The 13,742-nt window shown below is 35.2% G+C and overlaps 1 protein-coding gene across 1 annotated transcript; it reads right to left on the bottom strand.

Moving 5' to 3' along the window:
• Positions 1 to 1,492: 1,492 nt before the first annotated feature.
• Positions 1,493 to 13,393, bottom strand: LOC141442210 (solute carrier family 53 member 1; the record flags this gene model as incomplete). Its single annotated transcript, XM_074107129.1, is given in 10 exon segments — positions 1,493 to 1,648; positions 2,844 to 2,974; positions 4,010 to 4,182; positions 4,997 to 5,191; positions 6,400 to 6,547; positions 7,149 to 7,519; positions 9,798 to 10,059; positions 10,939 to 11,174; positions 12,432 to 12,585; positions 12,897 to 13,393. Coding segments are annotated over 10 exon segments (1,895 nt in total), but the record flags the coding sequence as incomplete, so codon positions are not given.
• Positions 13,394 to 13,742: the final 349 nt, after the last annotated feature.

Raw genomic sequence — 13,742 nt, forward strand, 5'->3', positions numbered from 1 at the left:
GTAGGATGAGTTAGTCACATACTAAAAACGTGTGTATTCCACTAATCTGACAATTTGAGAGTGACGTAAAGAAGGGGTAGGGCTAGAAAGTTGTAAAAAAAAAACGTCATCTCGACATTCTCGAGCGTGGTTAATTTTTTTTTATTTGAAGGGAATAATTCAAGAATTACGAAAAATATATAATCTGACGGTTTCCACAAGCCGAAATAACAACCATTCATCGATAAGTTTATTGCATTCAGCTACGTGATGCCTATATCCCCTCTCCGCGTTTCTATTTCCTCTCTCACTCTTTTCTCTATCTATTACTCTCTCGCTCCGTCCCCACTCTGGTTGTCTGTTGCCAAGACGCCATCACAGCTGATCACACAGACTCGTTCGTGGCATGATATTGTTAACAACGTATTTCCAACGTTTTTGCTACCCTTGAAGTGGCAAGCGTCCGGTCCCGGCACATCCTTGTTTGGCAGGCGATCGGCTCCCGGCACGCTGTCAAAAACCCTAGAGTGGCAAGCGACGGCCCGGTCGATGGCGGGTGTCGTATTTCACTAACAAATATAAACTGGTAGACCTATATCTCGCTTGCTTATTCTTGCAGAATGCGTTCATAAATAGACAAGGATGGCATTTTATTAACGGCCGCGACAACACTACGGCAGAAATTTCGTTCTTATTGTTTACTCAAGTTTCACTGTGTGGCCGCTGCGTGCGCTGGTATTTTTGGAATTCGAGTCAGAGGAAGAAGATGATTCTACCGATAACGATGATATTGAGAAAATAATACTCAAAAAAGTTAAATTTTTTATAATTATTTTCTTCTAAATACAGTATTCTACTTAAAAAACATACACTTTTTTATTGCATGCTATTTCCTGAGCTTTTCAATAAATTAAGTTCAATGATTTAAAAAAAAATAATAAAAAAAAATTTTTAATTGTCAGATTAGGCGAATCCCTCCAGATAATCGCAGATTAATGAACAGCACGTCTAGGGCATGAAGATGAACCATATATATCTTTAATCTGACGCGCTTGAGGATTTCAAAATGGCGATTTTTTTATGCACATTCTAATAATGGCTACGGATTTGCGTCACATCCAAATTCGTCAGATTATATATAAGAGCCTTTTTAAGATCTCTTAACATCCCCTTAAGAAAATCTGACGCGCGCGATTAAATTTTTTTTTTTATCATTTTCAACCCTTACGTACGACACCCCCCATCAGGAAACAATCAGATTAACATACGTACATTTTTAAAAATACGTAGGAAATGGAAAATGATATCAATATTGACGCGCTCGAGTATGTTCATGCAACAGTTTTTTTTTACATTTTGAATCTATAACAATTCCCCCCACCGATTGAAAAGGTAATATTATATGAACAATTTTTTTCTTCTATGATCTAAGCTTCGCACGCCAATAGGTCTCTATGATATTGCTTCGAAAAAATCCCGATTTAGCATCGTGGGCTTCCCTACTATACTATACCTATTGATAACGCCATCGGGGTGGTCCATCATTCGTATGATGTCTCCCTGGTCGGAGGAGTCGAGCGGCGCCACGGAGATGTCCCGCACGGCGCGGAACTTGCCGCAGTTGTTCAGGTGCTCATTCTCCAGCCGGAAGAAGTTCCAGATGAAGCGTCTGGGGGTAAAAGGGGTTTTAAGATGAGCCATTCGAGAATATTCCAACGCTCCGTCTTTACAATAGTATAGTGTTCCATACTAGGCGGACCAACTTGACAGTTCATTATGCACAAATGTTGCCAGTTTCAGTGCTGTAATATCGATATAAAAAAAACTTAATATCGATGTTAGAAAAAATACTTCAAAATAATAATAAAATTAATATTTTATTTGAAAGATTTGGAAAGAAAATGTTGAACATGAGTAAGGACGCCATCGGGCATTTTATTTTATTGAGATTTGATATGTCATTCGACTTAACTGCCATCGGTTTGCTCGGATTTATGTCCGTTATTGTGAAATTTTCGTTACGTTATTGATTTATTTTAATTTGTTGTTATCCTTTTTGTCGTTTTAGGCTTAAAGCTATGGAAATAAAATCCAAAAGTGACAAACATTTCCATTCCGCGTCTACACAAGGTTATATCGACATATTCCTACGCCGCCTACGTCTATTATTTTTTTGCTATATCTGGTAACATTTTCAGCTGTCAATCTAGTACGCGTAATTCCGGACTTGAGTATAAAATTCTATTTAGTCGGTCAGTTAGATTATGTATCAGATCAGAAAATATAAATATATATTTTATTTTTTCTTTTATCAAATAAATACGAAACACGGAGTGTTGACAAAACCGTGTATGAATGAGCATTTCTGGTGACCCTGGGTTCCGTCCAAACCAAAGAGTAAACCCTATTACTAAGACTTCGCTGTCCGTCCGTTCATCCGTCCGTCAGTCACCAGGTTGTACCGTAATAGTAGACGTTTGAAATTATCACAAATTATGTATAATTGACTAACTGACCGCTATAACAACAAATACTAAAAACAGAATAAAATAAATATTATTTAAGGGGCCCCATACAACAAACGTGATTTTTTGCCGTTTTGCTAATGTCTAATGAATGTTGTATAGATGGTACGGAACCCTTCGTGCGCGAGTCCGACTCGCACTTGGCCTTTTTTAATTCTGTGGTAATCTTACGAGAAAGCCACACAGAAGAGATGAGAAATAGATAACTGATGATATAGAAAAGCGGCGATCCAACGCAGAGAGAAGAGGCGAGGCGGAGTCCACGACGCGTCCCCGTCCCTGTAGCAGGTCTCTCTCTGTGTGGCTTGCGGGCTTGCGCGGGTTGTACTCGTATGAGACCTGAACACTTCCAGCGGCGCGAGGATCGACAGCATGGTCTCTGGAGCAACCACGTTGTTCTCTGTGAGCAGAAACGACACGATCCACACGAAACGGAGCACGAAGTCTTCTACGATCGCGAAGTAGTAGAACTGGAAATTAAGACTTAAATGTTTTTTTTAATTATATCATTAATTAATTGCTAGTGGTAGTACAATTCGCAACCAGTTATCGTCGTGCGGCCCAATGTGCAATAGAATGTACACAATAAGTTCAAGGGAACTAGGAATCAATGACAATGTAACAAAGTAAAAATTCTTTTGTTTTTCTATTGTTTTACACCATGGCAGTTTGACTTTATTCTCGAAACAATTAGATTCTAATTGCTTTGTAATTTTTTTTCAAAATATTTATATGGTTGGCTTCAGGAGGATAAGCAGTTTTGGAATAAATAAGTATTTACCACTGTGATTAGAATTACCTCTATATGGTCAGACAGATTCTAGTGGTCAGAATAAGGCATTTGACTATTTTTTATTCCTTTTATAAATTAAAGCTTAATGCATGTTATCGAAAAGAAAAAAAATAAGCTATCTTTAAATATAACAGAGTTTTAAAGGTTTGAAATTCAAGATTAGACAGAGAAAACTTGCATGTGAGGTCACACGCAAGTAGCGCTTGCTTCATTGAGAAAAGCGTTTTATAGAGACAGCTATATAGATAAAAAAAAACACTATAAATCCAATTTTCAACTGAATTAATTTTTCATTTCGCTAAACATTGTCCATATCTATATTTTTATAATAATATACAGGATAATGGTAAATTCAAATTTTGTCAAATACCGTATCCTTGTACTCAGACTCATCCATGTGAATAGACTTACCTCTATATGAAGGGTCCACGGAAAGAACGTGTCTAGTCACCTAAGCAACTTTTTGAGTTATAGAGGTTTGAAAGTTAGTCATCACGAACAATTCCTATGTATTTAAAACCAGTACCATTTATTTAAAAGATAAAAAAATAGATTTTATATTGTTTTCAGATTATTTAATTCAGTGGTAAGTCATAGTACTTTGTGAGCTCTACATTTTGAGATTAAAATCTAAATTTTTTAAAAAAGCTGACTGACCTATATGGTTAGAGTTACCTTTATTTGGTCAGACTGACCCTATGGACGGACTTACCCCAGGGTTGTAAACGATCTCTTCCCTCAGCAGCCGGTTTTCAATATTGGACGCGAGGCTGAACAGCCCCCAATCCATCTTCACATCCCACGTGTACGTGTACAGCGAGGATACCAGCTGGCAGCCGAACCATGCGTACAGGAACGGGTTGTCGTACTGGTCTGAGTAGTTACCTGAAAGTGAGGTTTACGTGTTAACTTCGTTATTCAAAAACACTTGTTGAGTTATATAAACATTTCGTCACTACTTTGAAAAAAGCTGGTATCTCAAAATCGATGATCTTTCCGAGTGAACTTAATGGGCATTGTTTTAAGGGTCAAATTTTTTGACGTATTTATTTGAGATACGAGATTTTTTCAAAGTAGTGACGATTTATATGTTCTAATGTTGATTTTTGGTCGGAATTAAAAACAGTTGGACAACCTAACGCTGGTTAAAATTTGTAGGTACGACATTAAAGTTTTTCATGAACTTTTTCCGTTATAAGTTGTTTTGTATGGTTGAGTATAATTTAACGTGGTCCAACTTTTTGGTCTCCATGGAAGTCTCCATGGATGGGGAGAAGTGTGGGCTTACATACATGCAAACACATCAACACTCATTTTGACATTCACCTCTTCCAGCCACAGATAAAGCGAAAGGGAAGAAGGTGAGTAGTTGCGTGTTAGATACCGAACAATGACTAAAAAAAACTTTTTACGAACTAAAAACATGTGCGTTAAGTATAATCCATACTAATATTATAAATGCGAAAGTGTGTTTGTAAACGGAGCGACGGATCGACGTGATTTTTGGCATAGAGATAGTTTATGGACCTGAGAGTGACATAGGCTACTTTTTATCCCGGAAAAATGAACAGTTCCCGAGGGAACAGCGCGTGATAACCGAATACCACGCGGGCGGAGCCGCGGGCAAAAGCTAGTGCTCTATAATACTAGCATAGCAAGTCATCCTACCGGCTGCGCCAGTATTCCAACTTAATCTTACCATCGTACAATATCCTTAGCGTAGTGAAAAGCGCCACAAAGAACGTGGTAGAATATTTCCCAGCGTTCAACAGATGAGGGAAGGCCTCCTTACTGTCCCTGTACCGGCGGAGGCACTGGCAGAACCGCGTCCATGCAGGTACAACGCTAACAATGGCGCGGGTTATAACGAACCACTTCGTTGACTCGAATGCGTCTGGAATAGAGGTTGAATTGAAATATGAAAGTTTGACCAGCTTCTAAAGTATATATCTTGATAAAGTTTATTCAGGGCCGGCTCTAGAAAGGGGGCATGTTAAAGTTCGCACTGTGGCTAACTGAGCGCGCCGTCTCTTTCTCAAGCGATACTTTGATGAGGGACGGCCTGCTAAAACCGCGCAGCTAACCGCATAATGGGTACGTAGTCTAAGAGTACATTTTAAGTCTATTAAAAAGGTTATCACAATTTCATTCTTCTGTCTCAAATGATATAAAGTGGTGTAATGTTTGGACTTTTTTTGAAAACAATTCTCTACCGCTATAGAATGGAGGTCGGTACAGTCAAGTGTAAAAATATAAACTTATTCAAAGTTTCAAAACATATTTTTGGGTGGTTCGAATAGATACTTATTTTTGCATTTGGCTGTACATCGAGTTTCTTTAATCTTATACAAATTATTGCTGATATTTAATATTAAGTATTAGTCATACGAGTATACATGAGATGGCTAAGCAAGATAGGACATCAATAGCTACCAATTAAAGTCAACAAAAACAATAATAACTAAAAACCGTAAATACAAAATTAAGTATGAAGGTACTTCGAAGCTTAGTAAAGTTTTCATGAAATTTGAGGAAATATTACATTTTATAAATACAAAACTGGGCTAGTATTTCGAAACTATTATGATGTGAGTGATCTTGCGGTTTTTATTGGTCGTATTTTAATTACATAAATTTAGGGCGAAAAAGTAATTATTACATTTATACTATACATTTAAAAGTCTCTAAGTAGAAATACAATTAACATATTCTAAAACAAGTTAATGTGATAGTTAGAACATCTCAAAACTACTCACATATGTAGAGAATAACTTCTGAAAAATTTATTATAGGCATTAGTTTCAGTTAAATAAACAGTACCTGGACGATGCTCGGGTTAAAACTCGATTTCCCAGAGACAAGACCAAGCTAGATCGATTTGTCTACCTCCACATAACAAATTTCATCGAAATCGTTGGAGCTGTTTCTGAGATTCTACAAGAATTGCTCGTTTAAAGTATTAGATAGTATACGTAAGGTTTAAGCTATCTTAATCAAGGGGCGGCTATTTACTTTTGTAAAGTATAGATTGTAAAGGTTTATCACTTGTTAAAAATAAACGATTGTATATATTCCTCGCTCTTGTTGCGGAATGTAACTCACCGTTAACATTAAACCAATCGCCGCCCGCGACGTAAAAGGCTACTAAATAATGGAAGTCTAGAAAGGCCGTCGCGAAAGAGTTCCACTGGTCAGCCAGCCAGAAATCCGCGAATAATACTGGCATGAAAGGTGCTGCTAGAATACGACCCTGAAAAAAAAAGAAAATTAAAAATAAATTTAGTTTAATTATTTTAGCGTTCATAGACTGCGTACCAGAGTGCAGAGGCAAGTTTATATTTTTGCACCTTATTGTACCTACTGTGGTAAAGTAAATAAGTATACCGACAGTTGAAAGGAGAAATTGACTAAGCGACATTTTTGTAAAAAATTTGAAACAGCTCATAACTCAATATCTTAAAAAAATGTCGCTTAGTCAATTTCTCCTTTCAACCACCGATACAATTTATTTTAACTTGACTGTATTTACCACACAGTATTAAAGGTTTAAGCTTTTCTTATCCATTCACATATTTTATTTATTTTAAGGGCCAGCAACCTCATCTCACTTATGTTATGGGTATCCACGGGGAACGGAAAGTGCTTTCCATCAGGTGATCCTCTTGCATGTTTTACCCATTTGCTACCCAAAAGTTTGATGAGACACAACAAATCTACACAATGAAAATAAATAAAATAAAAATGAATTACGACAGTTTTCAACTTAGTATAATGAACAATCCAGTATTGTTACTTCTGTTATTGGAATTGGGTTGTGAAATAAAAAATATAAAAAATAACAAAGCACTTACACATATCCTCAAGAACCAAAACCTGGCTTCGTGCCTGAACATCTTCAGAGGATTGACCAGGAATATCAACATGATTATCACTAGAGCCAACGGATTCACAAACGGTGGTATACTAAGGCTTGCACTGTATATAAAACTTAATATACTCAGTGCCCATACAACCCCGAATATGGCCGCTAGTTCCATCAAATGTTGTTCAGACAAATGGTTTCGAGGGTCTAGTTCGAATATCAATACGTGGTTCACGCCTGAAGACCGCCATCCGTAAACGTTGATTCCTATTAAGAATATGAATTCTACTAGAAGGAATGGTCCACGGTACAACCTGAAGGCTGTCTTGAAGTTGTCTGTGCCCCCTTCATGGAATAGTGCTGGAAAAAAAAACAATAAAATTAAAAAGTTTTAAAACCACTAGATCATCATAAATATTGGTAGTGCCACGAGAGTTGAAGTGAATGATTACACACACAGCTACAAAATGATGTGTAATGACAATGACAGCAAGATTTTCACTTTTACTCATTCATTTATTCATTCTCCTTTTAAACTTAAACTCACAATGTTTATTGACATACAAAAAAAAGTTCATTTTGTAGCTGTGTGTGTAATCATTCACTTCAACTCTCGTGGCACTATCTAATAGTATCTATACACTGTACCTATAATGATGTAGTGGTTTTTACAAACAATTTAAATCTTGGGGTACCATAGAACATCATTTTTGGGGTATCATAGTAAATCATTTTGTTTTTCTATAACATTATTTATCTAATGACGTTTAATGTAATTACGACAGGGTTCTATGGTGGCCTCGGAATCAAATTGGTTGACTATACTAAAATATTTTGATGATTGGACGATAGGATTTTCAGGCTAGGGGAGTTAAAAAAAATATTGGGAAAATGATTATTTTCGATACCACTTTCGATAGGCAAGCTATCATAGGCGTGTTTGTAAATAAATAATATTTAATAAAAAAATTAGTCATCAGGTTATCAGATGGGTAAAGGTCGATCTTCCACGTGTCCTCTACTAATAGCAACAGTTGTTACACAAATCCGCTGTATTTTCCTTTTTATCATATCTAAGATTTATCTTTATCTCAATAGAGGTCAAAGATAACAACATTTGACTACCACAGCTTTGTGGCAACATCTCTTATTTGATCTTCAACACCACCAACCTAATTCAACCTTATCGCATTTGTGTTAAAACTCAGTTTTGAATACAGTGTTTCGGAGATATCACCTACAGCTAATGTGAAACAAAGATAAAACAGGTGCTAAATTTACTTGGCTATGTTTACTTTGGCGATTTATGGATCGTATTATAGCAGTAAATATTATTTAAAGCTTGTTGTTTTTGCGATAATAATGGTTTATTATTAGCTAGCTATGGGATTGCCAAAACTGCTGGAATAAACCAGCTAAGCAGGTATCTGACTTGCGCATCCTTAAAAATATAAAAGCAAGTAAAAAAATTGATTTCATTAAATTATTGTTAGATGGGTACATTTTTTTTTTTTGGTTTAGTGATTTTCGGACTTTTTCCTTTACTTGTACTGTGAGGACTTTACTTGTCAGGTTATAGAAGTGCCCTATAGGTTTTTCCAACAAAATATCATCACGTTTTTGAAAATTAAAAAAATAAAACGAGTTCACACATTTTTAAGATTCTCTCCATTGACGGTATTCTAATGGTACATCAATCAACATCTATCTAATACCTTTAAACGAGCAATTCTTGTATAAACATATATTTCGGGGATCTCGGAAACGGCTCCAACGATTTCGATGAAATTTGGGTTTTTGGGGATGAAAAATCGATCTAGCTTGGTCTTATCTTTGGGAAAACGCTGGTTACCGAGTTTCAGCCCGAGCAGAGCTCAGTCGCCCAGGTACTCTATTATTTAACTGCAAACATGTAATCAAGAGCATAGTTGTTTATTCTGATAGTGATAGATAATATGAGAATGAATGAGCCTTTATCTAATTTGAAACTAGGTAAAACATCTTCAAACGAGTGAGACGTGTATTACTTCTGCGGTTTTTACACGCAAATCTATTTCATTATAATAATAATAAACGTCACTGACATGTTTATCCCCTGATATTCCACAATGGAACTTTATAGGTAGTAAAATGTAATTCAAGCCAGTCTTCATTTTCCTCCTTAAATATTCGAGACACTTCTGTAATTTAACGATACCTACAATGCTTCTCCTTATAAACAAGTTTTGAATCTTATGGAACAAATAATAATACATTTACAATAATACAATAATACATTCATTGCCTATGAAGATGATTATATCACGGACTGGGATGTTTGAAAATAATTTTTATACCATAAATAAATAGTTTTTCCCATTTTAAAATCTTTACTTGTGTTGAATAGTTCGAATGTAATTCAACAAAATTGTAATAATATTGTTATTATTTATTTATTTAATCGTATGGCGTAAAACATTAAACAATTACACCAAAGAAAGTAACTACGAACTAGCTAATATTGTTATAATGTTAGAGTAGGCAGCAGGGTAAGAAGTGCCTATTCCAGTATGGGGGGTGGCGGCGCAAACTAGCGCTGCCTGCCCTGGAATTGACCCAATGCTTGCCTATGATTGTATGTATGTAAATATCAACTTACCAGACAGCACAACAGTAATGAACAGCACTATAAAAGATCCCGAGAACAGTCCCACTTTGAACGTCGTCCACGGACTCTGCTGCTCGCCCAGCGGTGGGACTCTCAGCTTCTTCATGGCTTTCTGCCGATCCCCACCTTCCAGCTCATTGGTCACTGTGGCTTCCGTGTCGCTGATCAGTCTGTCAATGTCTTTGTTTGTGTAGAAGTGGGATGTTTCCACATGCTCAGCCCGCCATTGTGCACCATTACTGCCGTTTAATAACTGGAAATAAATAAGATTATTAACTTTTTTTTATTGCGAAAACTGCCATTCATAGCCCGGTTTTAGATAATTATTTTCTGGGTTTAGTCGCATTAAGGGCCAGGATTTTGCTTTTATTTACTTGATTTTAGTTTATAACTTTGATATGAGGTGCTTTATAGGAGATGGCATTGTGGACGACTGGGTTTAAAAAAGGACAGGGTCCTGTTGTCCCATTTCCCGTGGATGCCGTAAAAGGTAACAGATGGCCAACAATTTCTTTAGTAATGAATCTAAACTTCGTTAGTTTTTGCACTAGAAAATATGAAAGCGATTAACCTTGAATTGCGAACTTGAACCTCCCAAATTGAGAGGGCTTGGGTTGAAGCTCCCACGCGGATTCAGTGTAAATTGGTATCTATAAACACGCCATTGAAATGTTATGCTGAGTTGGGACCATATTGTAACATATCTTTCTCAGTTTTCGTTTTTCTTTTTGTATTTTTTTTGCTTGTACAAAAATGTCACGAATAAATGTTTCTCTTTCATTCTTTTTTTTATATCACATATCTAACTTTCTTATTTATATGAGTAGGTACTATGTGTTTATATCATTTGTCTGACGCAAGTCGCGTAGCATGCTGTCCCACGCACCTCGCTGGCTCCGCCGAAAATCAGCGCCATTGACAACGCTAGTCGTGCCCAAGGTACTGCTGAGTGGAAACCATTTCGGTTTCACATTTTTATTTTTTTGTTTTTTTGTTTTTTAAAGACTTTTTTTTCCTTCCTTTTTGTTATGTGTGTTGTCTGTATAAATGGATTTCTTTTCTATTCTATTTTAACTACCCAAATAAATATATGAGAAATATTAATGTGATAAATGAATGAGAAATAACATACCTTATCATGTTTCTTCAATATCTTCCTAAAGCCTGTATAGTTAAGATTTTGGTAATTCTGTAGCAATATCAAACTGAGATAGAACTCGCTAAAGGCGAGCTTGAGTTCTTGCACTTTTCTGCGAGGTATTGGTGCTTTTCTGCCATCACCACCGGCTTTTGGCTTCAGTGTGTCAAACTGGGACTTCAATTCACTCTGTAATGTGGCAAATTTTCTTGTTGCTTCAGCAAGCTTTTCTGTAAATAAAGGTATTATTTAATGATTATAATAATTCAAAGTTAAAATATGTTTATTCAATTTAGGCTATAACAAAACAAGCACTTATGAATGTCAAAAAAAAACTATCACCAGTTCGGAAAACCTCTGTTGAGAAGAATCCAGCAAGAAACTCAACAAGGTATTTTTTTTTTTGTATACTATATACTTTATTATTTAGGCCATCATATTTTATGATATTCTTTTAATTTTTGTAAGATTTTATCTGACTTTGTGTGAGACACGATTTGCTGTAACCTACCCTCACTTATTGCCAAATTTGAAGTTAATATACCTGACCAGACCAATAATATTGTTTTCAAATACATTGACATTTTTAATTATTTAGTAGCTTTATTTATCATGTATTTAGTAACATTACTAATAAATTATTAATTAATTAAATTCAAATATATGATAAATAAAATTATAGTATCTTTGAGAAACAATTTGACCAATATTTTACACAAATTTGCACAGAGAACTTTGCACTCTTATTGTTTAAAATTAACAAAAGAAATTATATGAAAAATGAAGTTTTTTTCCAAAGATTTGATGTTTGCCTTGGTCTCTTAACAGACATATTCTTGTTCTTACCATATCATACAATCACCAATTTTATGCAATGTGAAAATAATTTGTACACTACTTTTAACAGACTCCAAAAAAAGATGATTTTGTTTAACTGACTGGGAAGCAGTGTTGGGCAAATTTTCATTGCAGGGACCAGTTGATTAATTTTTTTAATACCATTTCTTTTTTAAATTGTAAATTATTAATTAATTGTGATTTGCTACAGTTAACAACTAATTCATTTTTAATTGTTTTATGACTTTAAATTAAAACTAACAATTAAATCATATCCTAACATATTGATTCATCGCCATCATCCATCCATCCGTGTGAGTGATGATTAACTTATGTTAATTCAAAGTTTAATTACAATTCATTTAATTGTGATTAATTTAATTGTAAGAATCATGTTTTTAGTAAATTATTTATTGAAAATTAATGATTAACACCCAACACTGCTGGGCAGTATATTAGTATACCCATAATTGTTATTATTATTTAAATTATCAGGCAGGCAGTTGGGAGCAACTGATAGGTTATCTAACTGTTCCTTGGTCAAGTATTCTTTGTACTGCTATGTCTTGGTCGAGCTGGTTTTGAAGAAAAAAGCTATTTAGTTAAATTATTAATTAACAAATGTTCAAGTAAATTCATTATATAGGTACCTGAGTAGAATGTGTTGATCTTTTTCAACTCCTGGTCACAGTAGTGGAAGAATGTTTCATCAAAGTTTGCAAAGTGCCTGGACAATACTTCGGGCTCCACATTCTCCGCAGACGGGGCTTCTTCCACTGCTGTGTAGAGCATAGCTTTCATTTCCTGTACAAAAAGTTTAGTTGGTACTTTTTAACTTTTTTAAAATTAATAATATCAAGCCAATTTTTTTCTACTTTTCTAATGTACTGCTAAACATTCATTTCTAATCGGAAAGGTCAAATGACACAGCAATAAAAAGGAGATATGGCTATTCAGTTTAAAGTTATAAAATGTATTGTACTGCATGCACGCATATGCTTGTAATCACGAGAATTTTATTGAGTTTATATTTTCAAATGACCATCAATCAAATAGTGCAATACAAATCTAGTTGAGCCCAGAACTATCTAGTGTAAACACAAACAAATAGCTACCTCATAATTGATATATTGTTTACGCCACTCCGGCGTTATATGGGCACTTAAATGCTCGGCGAACTTCATATTTGCACGTCTGCCAGGCTTTCGAGATCGCTAAAAACTGCTCGAACCGATACCTATAGGCACGGTAAAACGTTAGTTTGTTTAATGATAATGATAACTGGACAACGGTGAGCTCATTATACTAAAGCTAAAGCGTAACAAAACACTGGAATGATTGCAGATTTATCTTAAATTTATTATCTTGCTCGACGTCTGCTTAACATTACATCTTCAAGGTAAATTTTGCGAGCAGAAACTACAAATATTTTCGGAGAATTTGACATGCACAAGTGCAACGCGTTCAAAAACACGTGCCTTAAATAAATAGCTTCATCACTTGACTTGACACAAAATTAAGCACAATTTCGATTATCATTTATCCATGAATAAAAATGTTTAATAATAACGCCTTTTATCATTGAATTCCTAAATCCATATATTAAGAAATGGAACTGTTCATATTTATGATGATACCGTAAGGTAGTCCCACAAATATTTATGGTTTTTGAACGACAAACATGTGTTTGATTGACAGTTTCGTCCTCAAACTGTCAGTAATTTTCGTTCGGAAGTAATACGCTATGAACTGAGGCTAATTTAATTATGTATGAATCAAGTACGAATGAAATCGTAACATTGTTCAGCAGCTCTGATATAGCAGGCTGGCAGTAAGGGCAGGTTTAGGACGCTGTTATAGCAGTGTACACATTTTAAGTCTAGTGAGTAAAAAGTCCTTGCTATATCAGTAAACTGCAATTCATATTTAAAATACTTATAGGGATAAAAAATCAAACTGCA

The sequence above is a fragment of the Choristoneura fumiferana genome, chromosome 25 (assembly GCF_025370935.1).
Source record: "Choristoneura fumiferana chromosome 25, NRCan_CFum_1, whole genome shotgun sequence".
Classification (NCBI taxonomy): domain Eukaryota; kingdom Metazoa; phylum Arthropoda; class Insecta; order Lepidoptera; family Tortricidae; genus Choristoneura; species Choristoneura fumiferana.